The sequence below is a fragment of the Eublepharis macularius genome, chromosome 3 (genome assembly GCF_028583425.1).
Source record: "Eublepharis macularius isolate TG4126 chromosome 3, MPM_Emac_v1.0, whole genome shotgun sequence".
Lineage (NCBI taxonomy): Eukaryota > Metazoa > Chordata > Lepidosauria > Squamata > Eublepharidae > Eublepharis > Eublepharis macularius.
Window position 1 is genome coordinate 41,644,422 of NC_072792.1, and position 26,763 is coordinate 41,671,184.

The 26,763-nt window shown below is 41.7% G+C and overlaps 1 protein-coding gene across 1 annotated transcript; it reads left to right on the forward strand.

The window, feature by feature from the left end:
• On the forward strand, positions 1–23,185 carry ERCC5 (ERCC excision repair 5, endonuclease). The gene is made up of 16 exons (XM_054973669.1): positions 1–49; positions 2,268–2,391; positions 3,056–3,231; positions 3,829–3,944; positions 4,055–4,147; positions 4,271–4,331; positions 5,329–5,472; positions 7,480–7,687; positions 9,303–10,247; positions 11,400–11,629; positions 12,219–12,338; positions 15,152–15,365; positions 17,703–17,847; positions 19,410–19,610; positions 20,872–20,956; positions 21,664–23,185. Exons 2-16 carry the CDS (start codon positions 2,304–2,306, stop codon positions 22,183–22,185), a joined length of 3,348 nt encoding a protein of 1,115 aa, XP_054829644.1. The 5' UTR covers positions 1–49; positions 2,268–2,303; the 3' UTR covers positions 22,186–23,185.
• The last annotated feature ends 3,578 nt before the right edge of the window (positions 23,186–26,763 follow it).

Here is a 26,763-nt window from a genome sequence, read left to right on the forward strand (position 1 = left end):
ACCTTACGGAAGGAGTAGGAGGAGGACTTCTCATCATGGCGGCAATTTGGTAAGGGGCTCTTGTGTTCGGTGCTGCCTCGACTCTTCTTGACTTATTCCTTCCTCTGACCTTTTAAGTCTCTAAGCAGGATCCCTTCCTATTTCTTTGTATTCCTTTTTCTTTGTCTCAGAAACTGGGCTTGTGTGTTTTGTGCCTGTCTCCTTCTCTTTGCACAGGGACGTTCTAAATAGCGTCCCTGTTCTAGCTATACAGAATATCTGATTACATCCCTCCCTTCTGTTCCAAGAGGGTGGCGTCCGTGGTTCTCGCCGCTTCTCTTTTTAAAAAAATCTCCCCAGCAACCCTGTGAGGTAGGCTAGGCTGGGCCAAGGTTACCTGGTGAGCGTCGTGGCTGGGGGGGGGCGCAATTTGAACGCTGAATCTTTACAGTGTGAATTTGATGCTCTAACCATTTTGCAGGGTGCTTTCATGTAAGCTCAGCCTTTCAGCCTGGTTTTGGTTTAAGGACATTTATTTATTTATTTATTTATTTATTTATTTATTTATTTATTTATTTTATCGTGTTTATATTCCGCCTTCCCCGCAAGTAGGCTCAGGGCGGATAACAACATTAAAACATTTAAAACATTTCATATAATTAACGGCACCAAAATGATCATCATTATTGATAATCCTATGTATCATGGTTTGTGCCATAATGATAAAAAGAGTTCCCTGCCTCAAGGAGCTTACAGGTTTACATGGAAGAAATGGTGACTGGAAGCAGGGAAAATTCTGTGAATTCGGTTCAGCTACATAGAGAATGAGTAGAGTTCCTGACACTGTCAGTGAGTCACTGCAATAAACTCCCAGCAAGGGGAGGGGGTGAGTGAGGTGTGTAGAAAGCCCTGGGCTCACCCTCTTGCCCTGTCTTTGCTGAGTAACTTCTCCCAGTCTAGCTGAAATCTGGCCTCACCTGTCCCATCCCTATACTGTGTTGTCTGTCCTTTGAAGCTTTTCAGGTAGGTAGCTGTGTTGGTCTGCAGTAGAACAGCAGGATTTGAGTCCACTGGCACCTTAGAGACAGACAAGGTTTTCAGAGTATAAGCTTTTGAGAGTTAACACTCCTTCAGTCTGAACAAGGGAGCTTTGGCTCTTGAAAGCTTATAACCAGAATATCTTGTTAGGCTCTAACATGCCGCTGGATCCTACTCTTAAAATAGCTTCTGATACCTGCTTAAAGAATCTTGTAGTGGCTCTTGTACTTTAAGGGATGTTACCTTAGAAGCGAAGGGATAAGACTAGTCTTTTGACTTCTCTGCTGTGTCCGACTCTGCTCTTATCTTTCCAAGGCCTGCTATTTTCTCCTTCACTTTTGTAAACTTGCCTTTTCACAACCTCTCATTTACCACTTCTGTGGAATAATTATGTGACTTGTCACAGGAACAAGAATGCAGGATTGAGCCTTTATATTAACATTGATAAATACATTGCTATATGTTTCAGTATGACCGTGTGATTTCATTTCAAAAGGAACCAAAGTGAAGAATTGCTCCTTTTCTGTGTTTTGGAAAGTGCTAGAAATCCAGACTTCAGCTGTCATGCTTGTGTGGCTCCTTGGCAAATCTGCCTTGCTCCTGGTTACATAATAGAAAGATAAACATCCCAAATGGGTCCTTTTAAAAGTAGGTGCTTTGTCCTTGTAAAGAGGAAACACTGGCCATTCCACTAAGCAAAGTATGGGGCCTACCTTCATCTTAAGTGGCTCTTCCATTGGAGAGTTGGAGGAATGATTGCTAGGCTGGAGGAACTTCCTTTAGCCTACCGTAGGATACTCTTTATTAGCTGCAGTGGTGCCATGCTGAAAAGGCAGCTAATACAAGAAACATTCCTTATGGTAGTTCTCATGAGTTCAGCTTGTCCTGAGTCCCACAAGAGAGCAGTTATAACACCCTTGAAGCCATTTTGGCTGAGGAAAATAGAGTAGAGGGGAAGATGGATGCCTCTGTCTTCATCCAAATCTGATCATGCAGTGATTGGGTAAATGAACTACCTGCAGCTGCCGTGCGGCTAGAGGGAAAGCGAATTGGGACAGGAGAACCCGAATATGACTTGTGGCCAAACATCTTGTATAGCTTGGTTCTTACAGTGGATTAATGGCTCTGGATCACTCTGTACCTAGGAGGCAAATCGTGAAGAAGCTTCCTTTGGGCTATGTGTTTATGTACCCCCTCCAGTTGTCTTTATATTTGATGTACTAATTTTTTTTAAAAATTGGTTCCTACAGATTTTTCCCCCCTCCCATCAAATTAACAAATCAAAGATGGGAGTTCAAGGACTTTGGAAACTGCTAGAGTGCTCTGGACGGCCGATAAACCCAGAAACGCTGGAAGGAAAAATTCTTGCTGTTGGTATCCTTTATCATTAATCAACCTGGAGTTTACCTGTATATTTGTTGGATCAGGATGCATTTTCCCTAGAGGGCTGCTGCTGGGGACCAGTCCTGAACATGGATGCCAGCCACACGCTTGTAGCTGTGCTTGTTTCCTTGGGAGAGGTCAACTGCGCAAGAATCTGGTCTGCGTCAGAGAAACGAGCACGTTGATACTCTTTCCAATCTCTGTGTCTAAACCATTTTTCTAACGCATTCAGTGTACAGGCAAATACTTTTTTAAAAACAGAAAGAATAAACTTTGTTAGCTAATTTTTTAAAAGCTGTAATAATTTGTAGGATTATCAGCTTGTTGCATTTGTTTTTTTCCTGAAGTTATTGAAAGCTGGTGTACTATTGTTTGCAGGGGCCCTGTGAATTTTAGAAATTACATTGCCTTTTCTTGGTTGTTAAGAGGTGTTCATGTTTCCTTCCAGACCCTCCTTCTGAGCTCTTCCAGTTTAACAGGGCTAGATGTGTTAATCTATTGTAGAAGAGCAAAAAAATTTCTTGTGTTGCAGATTTTTCTTGGGGCTTGAGCTCACTTTGCTAAACGCAGGGCAATTTAAACATCAAATATATTTTCATTTTGCTTATGTATGTATCGGCCTGCTTGGTTGTCTTCCTATGATGCACTTCCTAAGATATAAGCATTTGGTTAAACCAAGCTGTCAAAGGAGTCAGAGACAACCATGGAAATTCCATCCACAACGCCCATCTCTTGACTTTGTTTCATCGACTCTGCAAGCTGCTGTTTTTCCGGATCCGCCCCGTCTTCGTTTTTGATGGAGAAGCTCCGCTTTTGAAGAGGCAGACTTTGGTATGTACTTCTAGACATACAAGTTTGTCTGAATGCATTGCGTGAGATTTTGCACACAGACAGTGTGCTATCCTATCTTATCGCACATTTTAGAATCTTAGGAAACATAGCCGCTAAGTGGAGACATGGAAGCATCAGTCCTTGACTGCAGCAGGAGTTCAACCCAGGTCCCCCAGGGCCAAACCTAATGTGTTGTGAAGTGAGTCATTTTGGGCCGCCTTAAAATACTGTATAAATAGAATATAGTAAAACTGATCATAATTTATTTCCTCCCAAAAGAAAAGGGTTAATCATAAATTCAGTTCTTTGATAACATGAAATGAAAGCTAATATTAGAGAAATTCACAGTGAAAGCATGAAGTTATGCTATCCATGCACTCCTAAACAGAGTTGTACCCTTCTCAGGTTTTCAAATTTACTTAATTCAATTTTTAAGCACATTGAAGATTGCCTGTAAGTCAGGCCCTCGGTCTGTCAGGCTTGCTATGGTCTGTCATGACTGGCAGAGACTCTCTAGCATTCAAGGAAAGAGGCCTTTCACACCACCTTCGGAGCCACAGCTCACTCCCTTTTTCTTTCACAATAATACTGCTGTAGGCTAAACGAAGACAACGGAAAGAAGTAGCAGCCACTGACTCCAAGAAAACTACAGAGAAACTTCTGAAAACTTTCCTGAAAAGACAAGCAATTCAAACGGCTTTAGGAGGCAAGAGGCAAGAACATAACCCTTCTCTTCCTTACGCCGTGTGTTTGTTTGTGTGTGCGTGTGCATGTTGATCCTGAATATCTACAATTGTTAATGCTGTGTATCCTGTTTTATCAGAAATGATCAGTTCCCTAGTCTTTCAGATGTGAGAAGAGAAGAAGTAGATGATATCTATGCATTACCTTCTTTACAAGAAGAAGAAAAAAATAGGTGAGTGAAGCCAGATGAATAGGAATGCAGGCATTCTTGAGGGAAAAAAGAGTCAAAATCTTCTTGGCTATTTATGGGAAATGTATTTATAGTAACTGAGCACTTTTCCTTTTGCGACCTTAGCTCTGAAGAGGAAGATGAAAAAGAGTGGGAAGAGAGAATGACTCAGAAAAAGATACTGCAAGTAACTCTTTTAGCATAATTGTTGACATTCTCTAGTATCGGACCTTCTAAATTCGTAAGAGAGAACAAGCTGGATGTGGAAATGTGGTTGCAGTTAAATTCTACAAACTTGTTTGAATTGAAAAGCAGGTAGCAGTGCTAGGAGCGATCTGGACATGAGACCTTTTGAGAGCCGCCTCTGCTCAGCACTGGGCAAGAGGAACTCCATGGAACTGTTTTTGATGGAGGGTGCTGCACCAGTTTAGATGCTTTTGAGTTTTTCCCCTGCTATCCGCCAACACTGTGGTACGTTTGTGGACCTCCCCAGCTTAGCTCCGATCTTTCTCAAACCTGCTTTGCTCTGAAATTTTGGGAAAGATCGCAGCGAAGTCTGGGGGGCTGTTTTGTGGGCGGAAAAAGTTTGAATTTTTTTGGTCCCACCCACATTGTAGTCATTTCCTCTTCGTGCTGCAGAGGGGTTTTCCCCCCCTTTTTTAAAATCAGTGGTTTGAAAAGTAAGTCTCTGTCACCTTTCCTTGTGGAGATATATGGTGGGAAAATCTCTGCAGTATAATGCGCTAGAGACTGACCTGGGAACTCTTGAGAACCTGATGCATGTGTTAGGCTAAGAATCTTGCCTTTTTGGCTAAACGCAAGTGTGTAGTATGTATTTATTTATTATGATGTATTAATATAACAGTGGTAAATGGTCAACTTGAAAAAAGAAAATGACTAGGAAAACCTGCTGTGTGGAAGTCCCGTTGCTGCCGTGCTACAAGAGCACAGGGTAATTACATAGGCCTGTCCTCATGTGGAAAACACCCGAGTCAGACTGTTGGTCTGACAAGTTTAGTATTGTCTACTCAGACTGCCAGCAGCTCTCTGGGGTCTCAGGCAGAGACCTTCCATATAGTTGTGTGCACACTTACGTTATTGTGTGGTTCAGGGTTCTCATATTTAAACCATTGACCTCACAAAACTGTATGTTTTGTGTCCTGCCATTGTTCTATCTTATGTAGGAAGAATTATATGGAAACCCCTGCTCTGTAGATGTTGAGTCAGAAGACTTCCAGAGCCTGCCTCCTGAAGTAAAGCATGAGATCCTTTCTGACATGAAAGCATTCACAAAACGAAGAAGAACATTATTTGAGGCAATGCCTGAGGTAACTCACAGACCTTTCTTTACCTTTTCTAGTCAGCAAAGCTTGGCCACTGTTAGAGTGTAGTAGATAATTCTTGGAGTGTAGTAAGTAGACAGTCAAGAGTAGTCTGGCCATGATTGGGCCAGATATTGAATTCACTTAACATTTGAAGTATTTCACTTCAAATTTGAAGTAGCAAAGCTTTGTTTTACTGATCGTTGACAAGACTGCCCATGGAGATGATTTGCAATCGATGCTAGTTCATTTTTAAGCTAATGTTTGAGAGCACAACCATATTTTTATACGTAACATTGTTTTCAACATGTATCACTTGTGATCCTCTGCGGACATAACTTTAAGGGGTTATTCCCACATGTTTAGATCGCTTTGATTCCTGTGACTAAAAATCTCAGGATTAAGAGAGAGCCTGCGTAATGTAATGGTTCGAGGACTGGACTAGGAAGAGACACGAATGTAATGGTTCGAGGACTGGACTAGGAAGAGACACGAGTCCATGTCCTCACTCAGCCATGAAGCCTCATCGTATTCTCCTTTGGTCTGTAGTTGTGAGAATAAAATGGTAGGGAACCTTAGAGGAAGAGTGGGGTAAAGATGTGTAGGTACAGTTTTAATATGGAAACGGTGTACTGATGGTGCTTATTCGTAATCATAAAAGGGTTAGTGGGACTGCTGATGGCTCCTTAGTATAGCAAGGGTTTTATACATCAGTTAGTCCTGAGGCAGTCTGCTGTCTTTACATATGCATGCACTGTCAAGTTGCAACTGGCTTGCAGCAACCCAGCAAAAGTCTTTCAAGGCAAGTGAGAAGCAGAGGTGGTTTGCTATTGCCTACCTCTGCAGAGTCTTCCTTGGAGGTCCCCCATCCAAATACTGACCCTGCTTAGCTTCCCTAGCTGCCTTCCCTCCCTGTCTTTAGGCTACTGTTTTAAATCCACCTCTGTTCTCTCTTATAATGCCCTGTGCATAATTTCACCAGATACCATTTCCTTAATGTTCCCATCAGTGTTGGTTAAATTGGTAGAAAGTGTTATAAATACAGAATCGCTAAACACACAGAGGAATGAGCCTTGCTGAAGAAAAATTAGTGTGGCTTCTGTAAAATGACTTTCTGCCCCACCAACCTCTTAGAAATCTTGGAAACTGTATTGATCCTAGAAACAAGCATGTAGACTGAGTTGAACTGGTAGAAGTCACATACCTGAAATTCCAAAAAGGTCCTTGGCAAAATATGTCCCCAAAGGCCTCTCAGTAAATTTAATAGTCATAGGATACGAGAACATGTCCTTTCATGGACTGGTAACTGGTTAGAAAGAGGTGGAAAATAGACCCTTTCATAGTGGTGGAGGGTCAGGGTTTTTTGACCTGGAACTGAGGGGTTGAATAGCGAGGTAGTAAAGTTAGCAGAGGACTTCTAAAATTTCAAAAATTGGTGAAAACGCAGAGGGTTTGTGAGTGGCTTCAAAAGAACCTCTCCGAACTGGGTCAATGGGCAGTGAACTGTTACGTGAAATGCAGTGTAAGGAAATGTAAATTCGATGCATATCGAGGGGGAAATTCTCTTTTCACATATATGCCAAGAAAATAGACCAAGATAGACCAAGAAAAAAGAAAGCCAGTTTAGCATAGTGATTAAAATGTTGTACTGAGATCTGAGTTTAGATTGCCACAGTTCCATGATGTTTGCCAGATGACCCAGTCACATTCTCAGCCTCACAAGGTGGTTCTGAGAATTAAAAAGGGGAAGGAGAAACAAGTGGGGGAAAGGTGGAATAAAGACCTCACGACAGAGCTAGATAGGAAAAGGTCTTGAGGTTGTGATGAACAGTTTGCTGAAAACATTGATTCAGTAGGCAGTCGCGATTTTAAAAAATCCGTTAGGATTATCAGGAAAGGGCGTGAGAATAAATCTCACAGTGTAGTAATGGATATATTTGCCTTGGATATATTTACCCTGGATATACAGAAAGTACAACTTACTCAGATGGTAATTTTTTTTTTTAATTAAAGGAGTCCAGTGACTTCTCCCAATATCAGCTGAAAGGGTTGCTTAAAAAAAGCAGCCTGAATCGACAACTAGAGCATGTGGAAAAGGAGATGAACCAGCAGTACGCCGGCCAAATCCAGAGCCAGTATGAGAATGATGGGGGCTTTTTGAAAGAGGTCGAAGCCAGGAGGGTTGTGTCTGAAGACACCTCTCACTACATCCTGATAAAAGGTAGTATAACAATAAGGTTCTTTCTTGAGTGACCTAGGCCGTTTCCAGATGGCTTACCTGCCTCCGGAACGTTGCGCCATCTTGCGGGGAAAACGCGAAATACCGCGTTTTCTCGCACAAGTTTTGCGTGATGTTGCGCAAAACTCGCGCGAGAAAATGCGATATTTCGCATTTTCCCCGCAAGATGGCACAACGTTCCGGAGGCAGGTAAGCCAGCTGGAAACGGCCCTTCTGCATTCATATTTTAGTATACATATCTATCTGTAATATTTCTTTCTTTCTTTCTTTCTTTCTTTCTTTCTTCATTCATTTGTTTATTTATTTGTGCCATTTATTTATTTATTTGTGCCATTTATATTCCGCCTTTCTCACTGAGACTGAAGGCGGATTAAATAGTGTGGGATTAGTACAATCAGTGGCAAGGACAAGGGCAGGCATTTCCATACAGTGTCAAGAACATTTCCATAAACAATGTCATACGGTAAATGAATACAAGTTTACAGAGACGCAGCATTAGCAAGGATACAATATGGGGTTGAAGAATTGCTGAAACAGAACTTAATCAATTCTAGGACTTAAATTAAACAACATGACGCACAGATAGTATATAGGAGTACATATTTAAAGCAACAGATAATATATAAGGCAACATAATGGTGAAATCTATGGTTCCTAACTCATTAGTGAAACATCTGGGACCCAATATTTTTATCCCTCCTTTCTGCCTCCCACTTTTTTTTGTCCACACAACCTGGAGGTGTAGGTTACACTGAGAGGCAGAGTAACTGACTGACACAAGGGCACATAGTGTGCTTTGTGGCTGAATGGAGATTTGAACCCAGCTCTCTCCAATCCCAGGAGTCAGCAGCCTATGGCTCTACAGCCAAATGTGGCTAAATACAGAAGAAATGATGGCTCTTTAAAAAAAATGGTATCTTTAAGATAAAGTATATTGAAGGTGTAGGTGAGATGCTCAAATAACTGATAGGAGGAGGAAGTGGCAGGTGGAGATTTTTATGGGACTAAAGAGCTTCTTAGAGAAATGTTATAGAAAGGGAAATGACAGAGGTGAACAGCTGTCAGTAATTCAAGTGTGAACCAAGCAGAGATGTATGCCAGTGCATACAGTTACGTAGGGTGCTCTTGTGTATATTTGTTACTTCTTATGAGAACGTGTGTGTGCCCCCCTTTTTAATAGTAGACTCACAATAACAAGTGTTTGGGCTGCCGAAACTTTTATGGTTTATTACTGAACATGTCAGTTATTGGTAATGTGTTGCTTATTTTCTCTTATGCAAATAGTCTTTCTTATACTGGCTTTTCTTTGATCTCTTGCTCTGAATTTGACATAGTTTAACTCCTTCATGTTAAAAGGGTGTGGATCCCTACTCTATACCACACTGTCTTTTGAAATAGAAAAAATACATTGATAAAATGTTTAGGAAAGCTTTGTGTCCAGTTACACAAAGGCATTATATGATACAATTAACGATACTTATATGATACTTACGGAAATTTAAACTTAGTTAACTTCAGTAAAAAAAAGAGATTTTGTTCAATTTTTGCAGTCCTTTTTACTAAACATATAAGAGTGGCTCTCTTTTCTGTCTTCCAGGCACACAGTCCAAAGGAGGTACCCCCAGAGATCTGGCAACAACTTCTGCTGACTGTTCTTCCACAAGGCCTCAGGATGCAAAGCTCGGTACTAGGACCGACAAGTCTTTGGTCAATGTAACACCACCTCCATGTGAATTCTTGAAGACTGAATCCACCAACAATACCGTCCCCGCTCCACCTTCTCCCAGAACCATGCTGGCAATCCAGGCTGCCATGTTGGGAAGCAGTTCAGAAGAGGAGATGGAAGACGAAAAGAAGCATCAATTTGAGTTCGATAAAGTCAGGACTGGCCCTGTTGCAGAGGCAAGCAGTGTGTCACCCAGAACACTGAGGGCTATTGAGGAAGCTTTGGGTGAGGAGGAAGAGGAGGTTCAGTCACTTGGGTCCAAGAATATCCCTGGAAGTCAAGCAGGACAAGTGTTGGTGGACAAGCTTCTCACCAGTAGTTCTGATGAGGGGGACCAGGAACCTGAAGATCAGAGTGAAAAAGAACTCCCAGTTCTATCTACTGGGGAATCAGAAAATGAAATCCTTAACCCAGAGGGTAAACTGGACAAAAAGAAGCACACATTGGAAACAGGTATGAGTATACCTGAAGAGACAGGTGTCTCTTCTGTGGTCGAAGAACTGTCTTTTCATTCAGCTGAAAAAGAAAGAGGTGAGGACAAACGGGCTTCCCAAATGGATGCAAGTTTTCAGCAAGATGACAGTGTGATGCAGCAGCCTCTGAGGTCTTCGATGCAGTTGGCTGCCCTCAGCCCTTCAAATTGCACAGCGTTGGACCCAAAGCATGGAAAAGTAGAATGTTCAGGAGCCTCAGTTTGCCAGCCAGCCAGGAATGCTTCTGACGTGCAACATGCGCTTTCGTTTATTCCCGAAACAGCGAGTGTTTGTGAGGAAAGGACGGAAAATCAGTCACTATCTGAAGAGAGCGATTCTGGTGGTATGCCGGCTTTACATATATAAAGTCAGAATAGAGAGGTAGTAATTTGATGGGAAAATATAGGAGTGATTTGGAGGAACTGCTTAATCAAGGAAGCTTGGAATGTTGTATCTTAGAGAAGCTGATTAAAGATTATGTAGCAAGTTATTTCAGGTGCGTTTTCGGGTACTATATGTATTTTTTGTTTGCTGTTACTGCTTTTATCTCATTTTTTAATGTTGTGAAATGCTTTTGATAATTACAATGATATGTGAGTATTTTAAGTAGTATCTCGTCATAGCGTCCAAGGCACGTTAAAGCAATGATGATGCAATATGAAAATAGAGTGTCCAGCCAGAACGTAGCTTCCCACTTCTTTTAAAAGGGAATGCTTTCATTTTATGTTTTGTATGTGTGTGATGTGCTAAAATGATAAGACCTTCTCAGTCTCTTTATACTTTGCATGTGGCTTTTGTGAAATACACAGAGTTTCTTTTTTTCCTGATTGTGCAATAATATCATGGTTGCTCCCAAATTCTGCTTCCCCTCCCTCCTGTCTCTGTCCCTCCCACCCACCCCCTTTCTGCTTTGTCCTTCTGCTACCTGCTGCTTGGATATTGTAGCGCCTAAGAATATCACAGTATAATAGCGGCTTGTGCTGAAGAAAATAATAGGTGAAGATTTGCAAGCAGTTATGTTCTGCCAAAAAAAGGCAAGCTGTGTTAGTTATTTCTGAAAGGGCTATTCAGTACAGAGTGGCTACATTTGCTTCTTTAATGGTCTTCTTTAATGGGAAAAAGTAGGGAAATCATATCCTGAAGTTCTTCAATGCTGGTCCCATAATTACACACTCTTACCGATCACATTCCATTCATGTAATACAAGCAATTGCCATAGACTGTGGCTTCCTAGAGGAGGGAGTTCTCTTTGTAACAACTAAGTTCACTCTGGTAACAGGTGGAGAGATTTCTATCCTAATAATAAATACTTCCTTTAAAAAATACTAGGTAAAGAGTAGGGCTAACTAAATTAAAACAAAGAGGAACAATGTTATCCCTCTTTAACTTCTGGGGCAAGAACAGAACAATAGCTAGAGTGTTTTGGCAAACTAAAATTACTTTTTAATGGAGAATAAAGTACCCAATCTCGATCTATTTTTTTTACACTGGGCAGATAGCTTCATCGAAGTGGGTGCCGAACCAAGTAGTGACTTTCAAATTGAAGCTGACCAGGAGGAAGAAATGGGGGCTGCCGCTTTGGTGGCTGTGAAGGAAGGCCTTAAGGGTGCCCCTGAGAAACTTCCAGAAGATGCCGGTGAAGATACAGAGCTGGTCATACAGGAAAATGTGGAGACCAGAGGCAAGGAGGAGGAGGCAGTTAATGAATGGCAGGATATCAGTATGGTAATGATTTTGCTCTCCTCTATACTGAACGTATATCAAGAGGTGTAGGATATGTTCAGAGTGCCAGGAAAGCTTGATGCTTCAGGCTGCTTTCATTTATGCAATGGGCAAAAAATGTATTATTGGGCTCCGAAGCAGACTGAGACAGGGATGAAGGCAAAGAGAAAGGATTCAAAGTCTTTAGGTGAAGGGGCTATGATCAGTTGTCTTTGCAATGGATTAAGAAATGTCCGTCTGCTGATGCCTAACAACACCCTACCTGCCCAGGTTTTCAAGGCGTTTCTTGTAATCATGAGAACTAGAAAGTTGTTCATTTTTAAAACTTAAAACTGGTGAATAAAAATTCCAAGTACCATTGATGCATACTTGCACCCCTGAGCTGGTTTTCTGGGGGTTGCCCAGTCTTCCAGGGAATAGGTTTCCGACAGTGCTGTTACACCCTTTGAAGTCCATTGCAATCAGTGGGCTAAGAACACGTATCTCTGCGTAGGATGGCACTGTGACTGCATTAGCACTGTAGGCTGGGGTATCTATCATTTTAGTGGAGTGGGTTTAAGAAAACATTGATTTTTGCTTTATATCTTCATAGGAAGAATTGGAAGCCTTGGAGACCAACCTTTCAGTTGAGCAAAACACACTCCAGGCTCGGAAGCAGCAGCAGGAGCGTATTGCTGCCACTGTGACTGGACAGATGTTCTTAGAAAGTCAGGTACAGGTTTATTATGTATATATTTAGGGGTGTGTGTGTGTGTATTCATTTTTGGTTGCTGAAGCCCTGTAGAGGTTCCTTTGTACAAACAGGTAGACTGACTTGGGCACGATCATGCAGCAGTGGGAGTCGAGTCTCTTTTCCAGTTCTTTTTCTACTGGAGTCACATTACATGCATTTCTCTTTCCTTGCCTTTGTTAAGCAATTATGATGCTCAGTCCGTTTCAGTCAAGAATTTGGTGGGTAATGTGTAGATTGACTACATTTACACAATAATGTATTTTGTGGGAAATTATTTTACTTACCCCAGTGTTGTTTTGTCCAGAAGGTGCATGCCCAGGAAGAGGGAAAGGAACTATTACAATATATTTATATTTTGCGAAGCAAGCAAAGCAAATGGATATTTTCATTCCTACGAGGAAAAATAGTCATCATTACATTGTTAAGAAATGCCAGTTTCTCATGTTAGTTCCCTGTGGTCCCTGTATGATTTGGAAGGCCTTAGACAAATTGTTACTCGGCTAGAATGGAAAGATACTTTAAAGTGGCTGATTATCCAGTGGGTTTCTTTTATTGCTATGCAAACTAAATACATTATTTTGAATCAGATTGTTGATAGAGCTGTTACGGGCAAGAGGTGTGTGAAAATGAATTGGGTATGGTCTTTACAGCATTAAAAAAAGTGAATTGGATCAGTAAAAACAGGGGAAAGAGCAATTTATTTAATGTACTGCCCAGATTTGCATTTGAGGAAAAAGAAAAGAGAAGACTTCATATGGTTTTTATAGGTAGGAAAAATGATAAATGGAGTAACTAGTTCTTCTAGAGCGTAGCTAGTTTTTTTTTAAAAAAATATTTTTATTAATTTTCCATTTTTTAAATATAACAATAAAGAGTGTAGCTAGTGTTAAGAGACGTATCACATAACCATAGATATAGCAAGCTTGAGAAACTGTGTATTAGAAACACCTGTCCACAAGAGATCAATTTGCATCAGTCACATGGCCAGTAGACACAAATAAACACAAATATTACCAGTTGGTATTTTTCAGCAAAAGAAATGGTACGCTCAACCTAGCCAACTACCATCTTTTATGGAAAGTTCTGTTACAAGAATGCAGTAGGTTTCAGCGGCAAGTTTGAAGTCTTTGCAGTGTATGCGTTCAGTAGTGCCTCCTGCGGAAATGACCTGGTGGTGTTTTTCTTAATGCAGTTACTGCAATGAGTAGCTGTTGCTGGAGCCAGAAAAGTTGAAGGGATCTGCCCGAGTTTTTCCTCTCTGAAAAGCTAACAGAGATTCCACTCTGGAAACAGAGCGCTGTATGTAGATAGAGGCTATCCTTTTATCCCGTAAATGGGGATACCATCCTGCTGGTAGAAACTGTACCTTTGTAGATATCCCAGATGGCGTTTGCTTATTTTTTACCATTATATGGAGTTTCCGCTTGTATATCAAAAACAGAAAAATCCCTCTAGTGGTCTTCACTGGCAGAAGAGACAGGAGAACGTGACTTCTGCCTCACTCCTCCTCCTTGCTGCGGCCTTTTGTACTGTGGAACATTTTGTTTGAGGGTCTCCTGACCCTCGAGAGAGGGTTTCTGGGGTAATGGCCGCCTCCCCAAGCTCTCCTTCTACTGATGATCCTGTTAGTGTCAAAGCCTTAGTCTCTACATAGGGGCTTTATAAGGACTTGTGTTTTGAGATCAGCAGTGCCCATTGCAGGATAAGAAATTTCTATGTCATGCAAAGTACAGAATGAGTTTTATATAAGGAGTGCTTCTGATAGAGAAGTAATTAACCCAGTTTATTTCTTACAATGACATACCAAAGTGATAACCAGCTAAGATGGATTAACACCTACCTGCACCTTCTCCCAAATATTTTACTTTTATTTTATTTATTGAATTTGTAGCCCACTCTCCCCAGAAGCAGGCTCAGAGCAGATAACGGTGCGGAGCTTAGCTTAGACACAATAAAACATAACATGCATCTTAAAATGGTGATGTATTTCAGTGAGATTGATTCCATGACTCAGGTAATTTTTATTAGATGCTTATCGCTTAATGATTGTACTAGAGAGACCTTGGTTCAAATCCCTGCTCAGTTATGAAGCTCTTTGGGTGACCTTGGAACAGTCATTACATTGGATCCAGGCTGGTTTGGGTCTGCAGTGGCAAGAACTTCTGCCTGCAAAGCATGATTTTCCCAACCCCAAATAGGATTCAGGTGGTATTTGGGGCTGCTGTGGGCGTTGGGGAGTCATACTTCACAGGTAGAACTCCTTGTTCCAGCAGAAACGTTAGTCTGGATCCAAGCCACTCTCTCTTTGCCTAACACATCATAGCTCCTTGGAGGAAAACATCAAATAAATAGCATGATGATTTGCATTAGTTGCATCATAATTCAAACACATGAATATGCCTTAGACCAAGCCAGACCATTGGGCTGTCAATCTAAGTCTTGTCAACTTTGACTGGCAGTGGCTCTCCAGGGTCTCAGGTACAGAGGTCTTTCACATCAACAACCACTCAATACTTTTAACTGGAGATGCTGGGGATTGAACCTGGCAGCTTCTGCATGCAAAGCAGTTGCTCTACCAGTGAACCACAGCCCCTTGTTTGCATCAAAGAAACAGTAATAGTGTAGGTGGTGCTGCTGTCTCAAATGCGATGGCTTTCTATGGACTCAGTTCACATGCTCAGCTACAGGTGATCACGAGGATAGTAGTCACTCAGTGCACATGCCTCTGTAAACCAGCCCCTAGGAAGACCACATCAGAGATCGATTCAACATTTTTCTGCTCTTTTGTGTAGGAACTTTTGCGCCTTTTCGGCATTCCGTACATCGAGGCCCCGATGGAGGCAGAGGCTCAGTGCGCCATTCTGGACCTCACTGATCAGACCTCTGGGACCATCACAGACGACAGCGATATTTGGTTGTTCGGAGCCCGGCATGTTTACAAAAACTTCTTCAGTCAGAAGAAGTATGTAGAATATTATCAGTATGTGGACTTCCAAAATCAACTCGGTAAGGCCAAAAACCTTGATTATGTGTAATTTTCGAATCCCTGAACCTTTTCAAAGACGCCAGCTTGGATCCACTGTAGGAGTTCCACAGGTAGAAGGGAGAGAGTGAGTTTTGCTGACTCTCCCCCTGCAGACCTCTGACTTCTCGCTCATGCTGTTCCTGGGTCTCCTGTCCCTCAGCAGTAGCATTTGTGGAGGTGTTTTGGGCTGCAGCAGAATTGAGGAAGAAGTTGTGCCCTGCAGATGAAAATCCCTTCTGTCTGTGGAAATTACCCATGGACCCAAACCATCATCTTGTTAAAATGGTCTCTATCTATCAATATTATCTCGATTTACGAGCAAATATTTGTTTATTTGCTGTGGAATTTAATACTTCATTTTCTTTTCCCCCTCCTTTTGGTACCATCAAGTCACAGCCGATTTATGGCAACTCCTGCTGGGGTTTTCAAGGCAAGAGATGTTCAGAGGGGGTTTATCATTGCCTGCCTCTACATAGAGACTTTGGATTTCCTTGATGGTCTCCCCTCCAATTATTGACTATGGCCAATGTCAGTCCCTGGCAGATAGATCCCCCAAGTTCTCCACAGCAACCACAGGTGTATTGGTTGAAGTAACTTGATTAGAGATCCATCAAGTTCAAGGTGCTAAGACAACAGGATTGGCAGACGTGACATAAATGGGGTTGGCAGTGTTAGTTAATTCCTGCCTTCAGGACAGTGACCGTTCTGGCGCGAAGGAGCCAGGGCAGGGTTGAAGGGGAGAAGCTAGGTTTAGGCTAGACAGAGCAAAGAATGAAATCATCTCAGTTCCCAAGAAGGATACATCTCCAGCCGGCTGCAGCCGGCATTCAAGGACACTTGCTCCAAGCGGCAGGGAAAGGGAAAGTAAATACTTGCAAGATAACCCATTAGCTTAGCATCAATAAGAAACTTCCCATGCCCTCAGAGGATCAGCACATAACACAGAATACGTACATGGCAGATATGCAGGATGGCATATATGACAGCCAATCCTGCTTAGTTTCTGATGAGATTCGGCTGCGTGGACTATCCAGGTCAGGGCTTTGTGTAATATAGCCCACCTTTAAAAACAACATGATAACAAGGATTGTAAAATACTCCTTAACGACTATTTTAATTATTGTATTGTCACTTTTTTAAGCACAATTATTTTACGCACATTTTTATCATTAAACATCTTGCACCCATTTCCTGATGATTTTTGCTAGTGACTTAAGCTTCTTTGCTTGTCCGATTCTCAGGTTTTCAATAGTAATATACATCCAGATGCTTTCCCTCAGAGTTCCTTGTTTGTTGTTGACAGCTCCACTGTTGATGATGCACTTTTACTGTCCAGAGATGTACCCTGGCTGGATTATTTTTGTGTCTGGTTCTTCTGGACCCTGGATTAACATCCTAGTCTTTCTGAGAGAATATGCAAGGACTGATATTTTTCCTTCTGACTCTTGGAATTAATCCTGTCTGTTCAGAACTTGGGGAAGTTGATATATGGTATCATTTTAGATAGAATACCTGTCAGACTTCTAGTGCTAGCACTCTGTTTAAATGTGTACATTTGGCTTTAATAGCCCCTATTCTTGTAATAATACTTTAGATTGGTGTCTAGCATCCAGGGATAGGGTAGAATAAATAACACATTCGTACCCATCCCAGGCTCTTTGAGGTGCCATATAACTGGACTGTTAGATCTAGATTTCGTTTCCATGCTGCTTCTATGCAGTCTTAATGAGTATCCTTTCTTGGTAAATATGTGTGAATGCAGGAGAGCTTCATATTAATTTCGAAAAGTAGTCCTAAGCATCACAGTAGCTCTTACAGTGCCCTGCTGGATCAGACAAGTGGTCCATGTAGTCCAGCTTCCTGTCTCACTGAATGGACAGCCAGTTGCCCAGGATGGCTAACAAACAGGATAGGGACCAAGGCTTTCCCCTGATAATTGGAGATTGCTGTTATTCAGTATAGCTGGCATCCATGGATGGATTTTCCTCCTTGAATCTGTCTAATCCCCTTTTAAACCTCTATGATCGTGGCCACCACTATATCCATGGGCAATAAGTTCAGACCTCTGGGCTCCGTGTATTCACAAATGGTCAGCAAGTCTTTAACCTTGGATGTCCAGAACACTTCCCAGCCCTGCTGCTGGAGACCTCTTTGATGAAAAGACTGACTCTGGTATCTCACAAAGAAATAAAGACAAAACTTTATTTCTGCTACTACCAGTAATTCCTTTCTGTGTCTATGTTAGCAAAGCTAATCTTGTTGGAATAGAATCCTTAAGACAGCTGTCAAATCTAGTTTTCTCATTCTTTCCCCCTTAGGTTTAGATCGAAACAAGTTAATTAATCTGGCATATCTGCTTGGTAGTGACTACACAGAAGGCATTCCTAATGTTGGTTATGTAACGGCGATGGAGATTTTGAATGAATTTCCTGGGCGAGGAATGGAGCCCCTTTTCCAGCTTATGTAGGCAATTTTCCATGTTTGTTTGTCTTTCTCTCTTCTCCTCTGGCGCAGGTTCTTGCTGTTGGCCACCACATTATAATGGGTAGGATCTGATTCTCACCCAATGTAAAGGCACTGTTGCAGTCTATTTGTGTGCCTTGCAACATTCTGTGGCTGTAATCTAAAGAGCAGACATGTGTGAGAAAAATACATGTGCCATATGAACACATTCTGTCTTCGTTGATTTCCAAAACAGCATGGGGTGTGGCTAGCTGCACCTCCCAGAGGAAGAAATATCACAGTACTGGGGCAGCCACAGAAAAGGCCTTGCTACTCATAGGCATGAAAGGAGTGACTTGAGGATTGTATTACATTTTTCTGGGGTATCAGTTGAGCCTTGAAATCAACAATATATGGCTTGGGTGTTTGTCTACTGTGAGTTTTGTGTAGTTTGATCTTATTAGCCGTAAACTAAAAAGCAGACATTCAACTTAGGACCAAATAAGATTTTTTCACCTCCTTCTTTGTTCAGTGATAATGGTGATAGTGATAGCCTACAACATGCATATTGTGTTAATGTTATTGATTCGGTAGCAACTACTTACAGTTTGAATAGTCTTTGGGAGCATATTTTGTGTAGCTGCGTGACACAATTAATTTGGAAATGATGAGAAGTCAAGATAAATCTAGGTTTGAACTTAGCCACGCCCTAGATATGAGGAAGAAGTGAATTTGTCCAGGCAGAAGGGTCAACCCATAGAGAAAACAGGACAAAACCTCCACTATTCATAGAAAGATGTCACCTGCTGTATGGTAATATTTAACAGACAAACAGAAGATCTCACATCAAGGAAGTAGCTCTGTACTCGAGTGAGTGAAGGTGGATGAAGAGAGAGAGAGAAGAGAAACCATTTGAAAGTCATATTCCTGAATTAATTCCTAAGGGAGCCTGCAATGTCATACATGTTACATATTTAATTACTTCCTCTTGCCTACATGCTAGCAGATGCCAGCTTTGCATTAGCAAAATATTGTACATGGAGGAGGACCTTGTTTGGTGATCATAGACAGGTACAGTTGGGGGCAGATGTTTCCCTGTGGTATTTTGCATCCAGAATGCTTATGGCTTTAAAGGTCAAGACCTGTACCTTGACCTGGGTCCAGAAATGTATTGCAAAATGAAGTTGCTGTAATAAGTGGCCCTTTCTTTGTACCTGCTGAAATACTGTTCAGATTGTTGAACAACCTGAAGTTTCTGGACAGTCTTCCAGGCTGAACCTCATCAGTACTGCCATCACTTCAGCAGCTCACCTCAGATGCAGCTGCACAGGCCCATTGCTGGCCTTAGCAATGCTGCCAGCACCTCAGTTGCCTAGGCAGAAAACCACCAGCCCTGTCTGCTGGGGTGCGGGCTCCTTTCCCCTATTCAGTAATTACCCAGTGTTAGTAACGCTTTCTGTACCAGCATTTATATATATAAATACATATATTTATATAGCCAAGCCGATAACTTACTGTGAACTCTTGTAAAGAGAGGGGAAAAAAACAGCCACTCTGTTTCTGTTCTGTCATTTTTCTTTCAGGGAATGGTGGACTGAAGCTCAAAAGAGTAAGAAGACATGTCCCAATCCGCATGATACTAAAGTGAAGAGAAAATTACGGCAGTTGCCGCTCACGGCTGGCTTCCCAAATCCTGCAGTAGCCGAAGCTTATTTGTACCCAATTGTGGATGAGTCCAAGGGATCCTTTGTCTGGGGAAGGCCAGACTTGGAACTGATCAGAGAATATCCTTTTTTCCTCCTCTGTGATTGTCTGATCTCCTGTCAACCAGATTATGAAGGAAAGCAGCTTCAGCAGGACAGTTTCTATATAGGCAAACTTTCCAATGGGCTTGCGTTCTTTCCCTTTCCTTCCTTAAGGGAGTGCAGTTCACAGGGTCAGTGAAATAATTAGTAGGGGGGGTCAGAGATTTCTCTCTAAATACAAGCGGCATCCAAAAGCAGGTAATAATAATGATGATGATGATTGATGATGATAGTAATAATAATAACAAGAAGTAAGCTGTGGCTCATGAAAGCTCATACCCTTCCACAAATTTTGTTAGTCTTGTAGGTACTACTGGACTCTTACTCTTTTCTACAACAACATTCTATTTATATACCACCCTTCAGGACGACTTAATGCCCACTTAGGGTGGTTTACAAAATATATTATCCCCACAACAACAATCACCCTGTAAGATGGGTGAGGCTGAGAGAGCTCTGGAAGAGCTGTGACTGACCCATGGTCAGTCAAGTGGAAGAGTGAGGAATCAAACCCTGTTCTCCAGATTAGAGTCCTGCCGCTCTGCTCTCACTTTGTGTAATTCCTGCTGTGGATCAGGTCAGATAAGCAAATGCTGTTTATTAAATGGCATTGGGCCTGAAATATTGCAGTTATTATTGTGTGCTTTAATGCAGAAGTCATCAGAAGTAGAGAAGAATGACAAAGCTCTTTGTGTTTGAGAAACACTGCAGAATCACAATGATTTGAAATGATTACAGCTAAATATTATAGTCACATTAAGCCTTTGAGAATTGTTAGGATTTTAAAATGGGTCCCATGCTGCTCCTACCACAACTTTGTGAAATGTAGGTCACAAATACTTTCCCCCCTCTTTGCTTTATTTATAGCCCACCTTTCTTACTGAGACTCAAGGCAGGTTACAACATTTTTTAAAAAATGCAATAAAAATAGAATAGTATATTTAGTAATCAATGCGGTAAAAACTGCATTAGAAATTTGGAAAACTGCAATAAAAACTATACATACAACAGTGCAACAAATCAAATTACAGAAGTTAGGGAGAAAATGCAACAAACAATAATGTATAAACAACAAAGCAGTAAAACTGCCAAACAACTTTTCCCCAGCCATTAAAGCTACAACCTTACTCCCTCTATAAAAATGCCTTCCTGAACGGTTCTGTTTTACACATCCTTACGGATGTGCATTTAGGGAATGTCCATGCATCGTTTCTGTTGTTGACTCTTTAACTGTTAGCATGTTTTGCCAGAGTCATTTTGGCTGGACCAAGTTGAAAACAGATGAAGTCCTGCTGCCTGTCCTCAAGCAGCTGAATGCTCAGCAGGTATTACTGAAACACCAAAATGTGTATGTTTCTGGGTGGGCATGGCAAATAATCCAAATGGGTATTGTTTGAATCCACTGCAGATGGACGAATTTTCCACCTGCCAGTACAACAAATAAAACTCATTAGCAGCAGTCTTTGTTACGTGAACTGTGGCCATAGATTCTGCACTAGCTAGTCTCCACGGTATATTCCAGCACATCACAAAATCCTTGCTTGTCGCTGTTTTTAGCTCTCTGCCTGTTCTTTCTATTGAGTGTTTCTCATTTATATCTCTCTGTTCTATTTCAAACCAGCCCTTCCTAAGACAGCTTACAACAAACATGTAAACATGGTTCAGATGAAAAAAGACACAAAAAACACTGTCTAATAAGTTTTTAAAAGATCTAAGGACTAGATTGACAAAGAAGCAGCCCATATTAAAAAGCTACTTGTCCAAAGCTAGTCCTGAATAAAGAAGTCTTCATTTTCCTGCTCAAAACATCAGTAAGGAGCTCTACAATGGAAGGACCACAACCCAAAAGCTTGTGATCTGCATTCTAGTGAATCTTAGCTCTTGGTGGATGATAACTCGAGGGGAGAGCTTCCAGTAGATGGTAGTTGATAGAGGGGTTAAGATGTGGCTTGATGGACCCAGGCCTTAGAGGATTATTTTTTTTCCCTTTTCCTGCTATAATTTTCATGGTAAACATTTGTTTCTGTTGTAGACGCAGCTCCGTATCGATTCCTTCTTCAGACTAGCGCAACAAGAGAAGCAAGCCATCAAGAGTCAAAGGCTTCGCAGGGCTGTGACTTGCATGAGGAGAAAAGAGAAGGATGAAGAAGCAAGTGAAGTCTTGGAGGCTACGGCAGCCATTACAGAAAAGGAAGGGAAGAAGCAAAGCGTGACTGGAATCCAGAACCGCCGGGGCAAGAGGAAAAAGCTGTCCAAACAACAGGGCTTTCTAGGGGGAGGTTTCATAGGGGAGGTGCAGCTGTCAGAGCCATCCAGTGGGTCATCAGGTAACGAATCAGAGCCTGAAACTTTGGGTGGCTGTTCCAGAGAGAAGAGCACCAAGATGCTCAAAACCGTGAGTCCCAGTGCTGCTAAGGACCATGAAGCACCGATGGATGAAGCAGAAAATAGTAGCTCCAGCACAGAGGAGGGAGTGACAATGGTGACTGCAAGGCCTGTTTTTGAGGGCAAAAAGGCAAAGGGTTGGTCTTCAAGAGGAAGAAGAAAGAAATAACTTCATTAACTGATATGGGCACTTCTTAAAAACTTTTGTAAACAGCACCATGAAGTTGTCGCCAAAAAGGATTAATCATCCCCTTCTGACTCCCCCCCCCCTCCACATTTGTATATATTGGCACTATTTAAACAAGACCTTTTTTATAGAGCAGTCATGCACAGAAATATGTTAAACTTCTTTAAAGGACTAATGTCAGATTCTCTCCCTTGCAAGAAAACTTTCATTAGAATAAAAGTGAGTCTGCCTCTTGAGAAGTTTCTGAAGGTGATCTTTAATATAGAGGTTTCTCATAGCGGAAATGGAATTGTTCTGTAATGTCACCGATCTGTCACTCAGCTTCACGCATCATGAAATGTGATAAGCGATAAGTCGCATCCGAACCGTCCCGTGTCTGCATTCTGCTAGAAGGAATATTTTGGGCCACTTCAGATGCTTCATTCCCTATTACTTGCCTATATTGAAAATCATTTTAAATGTGACATTTAAGTGCAGTGTTGCGTCCAACAGCAGTGGTGGTGCATGGGAAATGGAGAAGGGGAGGGATATGTTGGTCACTTATCAGCCCGGCGTACAGATTTGCTACACTTGATAGTCTCTTAAACCGATTTTGTTTTAAAATAGCACACTTTTGGAGTAATGCAACTTTTTGTTGGAGTATGCCACTTCAGGTTTGGTACCTTTTAGAAGGTGGATTTCCAAGTCAATTGTTGCAGAAAGAAGTTCGCTAAAATTTACTTTTATTAGGCTTATTCAACAACAAAAAAAATCAGGTCAAACTTTAACTCTCTGCCTTAGAATACCAGTGCCTGAAACATCATTTATCAAGCTTACAACTTATATAGCAGTTATATAATAATAAATACACCAACTTATTCTTTTCCTTCTCATCCATAGCAACAGAATCCTTAATTATTTTTTATTATGACATCATCTCATGAGCTTCTTTTGGGATCGTTATAATGGCTGATGTCTTTTGCTGTAGTGTAGTCCCCATGCAAAGACTGTACCACCTCAGCTTCTTGTGATCTTTTCTTTTAAAAAAAGATTACTATGACAGATCAGAATATTGTATTTTAAGATATTCCCTTTCTGATGTGACCAGGTTTCACACAAAATGGGTTTCAATGTCAAACTAGGAAGATAGTGGTAAAAAGCAGATATGAAGTGCCATAAGTTTACCAAACACAGGCATTGTATTTCTTTGCCTGCTGGTTGTGTTATAAAGTAAGCTAAGTCAGGCTGAAGTCTTCTTCATTTTGTCCAAATTAGAACTTGTTTACTGAATAAAATTTTAACAAGCAGAAGAGTGCAAAATGTGCACTAGTCTTCCTTTCATTTCTGCTGTTGGGAAGAGTGCCAGCAGCACCTGTGTAGTGGCTAATTAAGAAATCAGAGCATGGGTGAAGCGAGAAGTATTGCTAAGGTTATGAAAAAGACAGAAAACAAGAATTCCCTGGGTCAGAGGACAAGAATTCCCTGGGCCTCTGAAGAAATGACAGCATCTAAAAACATATGTAGCTATGATCACTTCAAAGCGATCTTTCTGTCGGAGTTGCGGAGCCAAAGATTGCTGTTGGGAATACCAGGCTAGCCTTGATCTAACCAGCCATTGGGTTGGTAGGTGGCAGATGAGCTGTTGGTAGGATAGGAAGGAAACGAGTCCCTGGGGGGCTTGCTTGGAAGCATGAGCTGGATACCTGATGGCTTTCAGGTATGTGATATTCTGAGGTGTCGCTTTCACAGAAGCTCTGGCCATCTCTGGGCTCAGGAGAAGGGGAAAGAACAGAACACTCATCTCCATGGTGGTTCCTGCCTCTGTGACTCTGCTTTAGTACTACGTAGAATTTTATGTTTTGATTTGGAAGGCCCAAATGACAGTTGGAATTTTGTAATTCTACTACTTTTAAAAAATAATTCCAGACAGTTGGCTGTTTTAGTTTGTAGGAACAGAAGAAAACAGGAGTCCTTAAAGACTAACAAAATATACCACAAAATCTCATGCTGGAATAAATTTTGTTAGTCCTTAAAGTGACATGCTTTTAGTCCAAAGTTAAAATCGGTTGGATGTGAACACATGAAGTTGTGCAGCTTCATCCTTGCACACCCATCTTCTGTTCACTTAACTGCTGATGGAAGAATCCTTGAACTTTGAGCCTAGGAAATTAGAGGAATAGATTGCTCTGTTTCTTCTCTACAGCTTTAAGAAGGATAGATAATCCTTCCCCAAGCAGGATCTTTTAATGCTTCTACAGAGCAGAAAGCACTTTGCTGCTAAGTATTTTATCTTCTGAAAGTCCAACCAATATATACCCTGAGCTGCCGTGAAATTATCCTACCTGCTTTGTGAACATGAGCCTTGAAGGTGACCTTCCCAAGAGTTTGGCCCATCGTTCTGCCAAGTGTAGTATTTCATAACAGCAGCAGCTCCGTTCTCTGAGGCGTGAGGTTTTATAGAACATATCACACCTGTGTGCTCTCCATTAATATCAGTTGCTGAGCACAGTACAACCCTATCAGTCCTTCCTCAAGTCTCCAGAGAGATGTCTTTATTATTGATTTGTCCAACAGTTGCATCAGTAGTCTATTCCAGGATTAATCCCTGCAAAATTGCACACAGACCCTTTGTTCAGACAACATGACAGTGTAATCCAAAGACTTATGGGAAAGCTATGTGTAAGTCCTATAATTAGAGCATTCTGTTTTGCGCGTGTGATAGAGAAACAAAGAGACTGGCTAAAAAGAATCTGACAGCAGATACAGTGTATCGTATCAGGTATCTTAGATGTGAGATGCTGATATGAAGGCATTCGTGCTAATAAATATAATAGTATGCCTCATTCTGCTTCAGTGGGATTGATCTTTTCCTTGCCATTGCAGCCCCCCTCCAATGTTCCAGAGCATTAGCTGATTCCCCGCCTGCCCTGGACAGGATTTTGGGAGGTGTAGCAGCCTACAGAAGGAAAGGGAAGGTGGAGATTTGCTGTTTGTATATTTAGCACATTTTAATTCTGCCCTTCCTATCAAGAGCTCAAGGCTGTGTATATCATTCTCCCCTTCTTCATTTTATCCTCACAATAACCTTGAGAGACCTGGCCAAAGGTCACCCAGCAGACTTCATGGCTGAGTAGGATTTGAACTTGGGTCTCTCAGATCCTGGTCTGTCATCTGCATCTGATTCAGGCTCACACAAGCTTATGGAGGAATAAATTTAGTCTTTAAGATGCTACTGGACTCCTGTTTAATCATTCATAGCAAATGTGCATCTGGATACAGGCGTGAAACCATAAACAGGATTCAGTAGAATTGTATGGATATGGAATTCTCGGCGTGAGACTTAAGCCCCATATCTTTTTGCCGTTTAGGACTGGAACTGACTTCCTGCAAACAGGTTCTGGAAATAGAATTTTAACGCTGGATGAGAAATTGATAGAATACATTTTAAAAAATGAACATTTCCAGTCAGAATACATTTTGACAAAATAATTTCCGTTCAAAGATGGTCACAATACATAGTGGACACTTATAGCAAGTTAGCAGCATGATTGATATTTTTTAAAAAATTACTCTTAATGGAAGTCAGAATATTTTTCAACAAATTAGAAACCCCTAACTCTTCAGCTTAACTGACCAGAATACAATAAGCAATATTCTTGTCAAGCTTTGTGCGGGCAGAGAAGGGAGAGCTTCACTCCCTGTAACCATACAACAGTTTCCTGCAGCAGTCAATTCTCTAACACAACAACAAAAACTCATTAATGCTACTCAGTATTTTCTACCAATTTAATCTTTGCTACTATTGCAACATTTCCAGAAAGCAGGGCTTTATTCTTGTTCGTGTAACTACCATAATCAAAGATATCTAATCTAACAAATAGGGAATTCATGGTAGATCCTAGATACCAAATGTGGGAAGAGGCAGACACGTGTGATGTGACTAAACCACTTAACAATTTTTAAGTTACAAGCTGCATCCTGAATTATGTTTTGAGAAGTGATTTTATATTTTGCCCCAAACATTTTAAAAATAGTAAAATTGCTCTGTGAAGTGTGTGTGTGTGAGAGAGGGAGAGAGAATGAGTGACTGGTGGTTACATCACAAGCAACAGCCAGTTGATGCCTTACATGTGTGGCTTTTCCCCCCATTTCATTTTTCTCTGGAAATGCTACAGCTCCTCCGACTCACCAGGGGCCCATTTGCAGGGCGAACAATGATGGCTCCTGCCACAGTGCCTCAGCCCAGCAAGTTCCCCCGGCCCCACATGACCACATGGGAGCCAATAGCTGGGAAAGATCCGGCTGGCCAATCAGCTGGGGCGGGTGGGCCTAGGTGGCCTAGTTTCCCCTCAGGTTTGCCCTGGGCCCACATGTGATTTACTGCAAGCAGGGAGCAGCGGCTCCCAGGCAGGGCTCATGACTTCAGTGGTAACTTCAGCAGCACTGTGGCAGTGACTTTGGCAGCAGCTGCAGTGAGGCAGCAAAGCAGGAGGCGGCAGTGTGCAGCAGAAGTGAGGCATGGACCCAGCCTTGCCTGGATGCTGCTGCGGGAAGCCTTGTTGGGTTGACCAGCAGCGCGGG

Bases quoted from the DNA above. Each gene is read 5' to 3' on its own strand.
- ERCC5 (XM_054973669.1), top strand. From the start codon at position 2,304: ATGGGAGTTCAAGGACTTTGGAAACTGCTAGAGTGCTCTGGACGGCCG. The intron at 12,339-15,151 runs GTACAGGTTTAT...TCTTTTGTGTAG, and splicing joins AGATGTTCTTAGAAAGTCAG to GAACTTTTGCGCCTTTTCGG. The intron at 20,957-21,663 runs GTATTACTGAAA...TTTCTGTTGTAG, and splicing joins AGCAGCTGAATGCTCAGCAG to ACGCAGCTCCGTATCGATTC.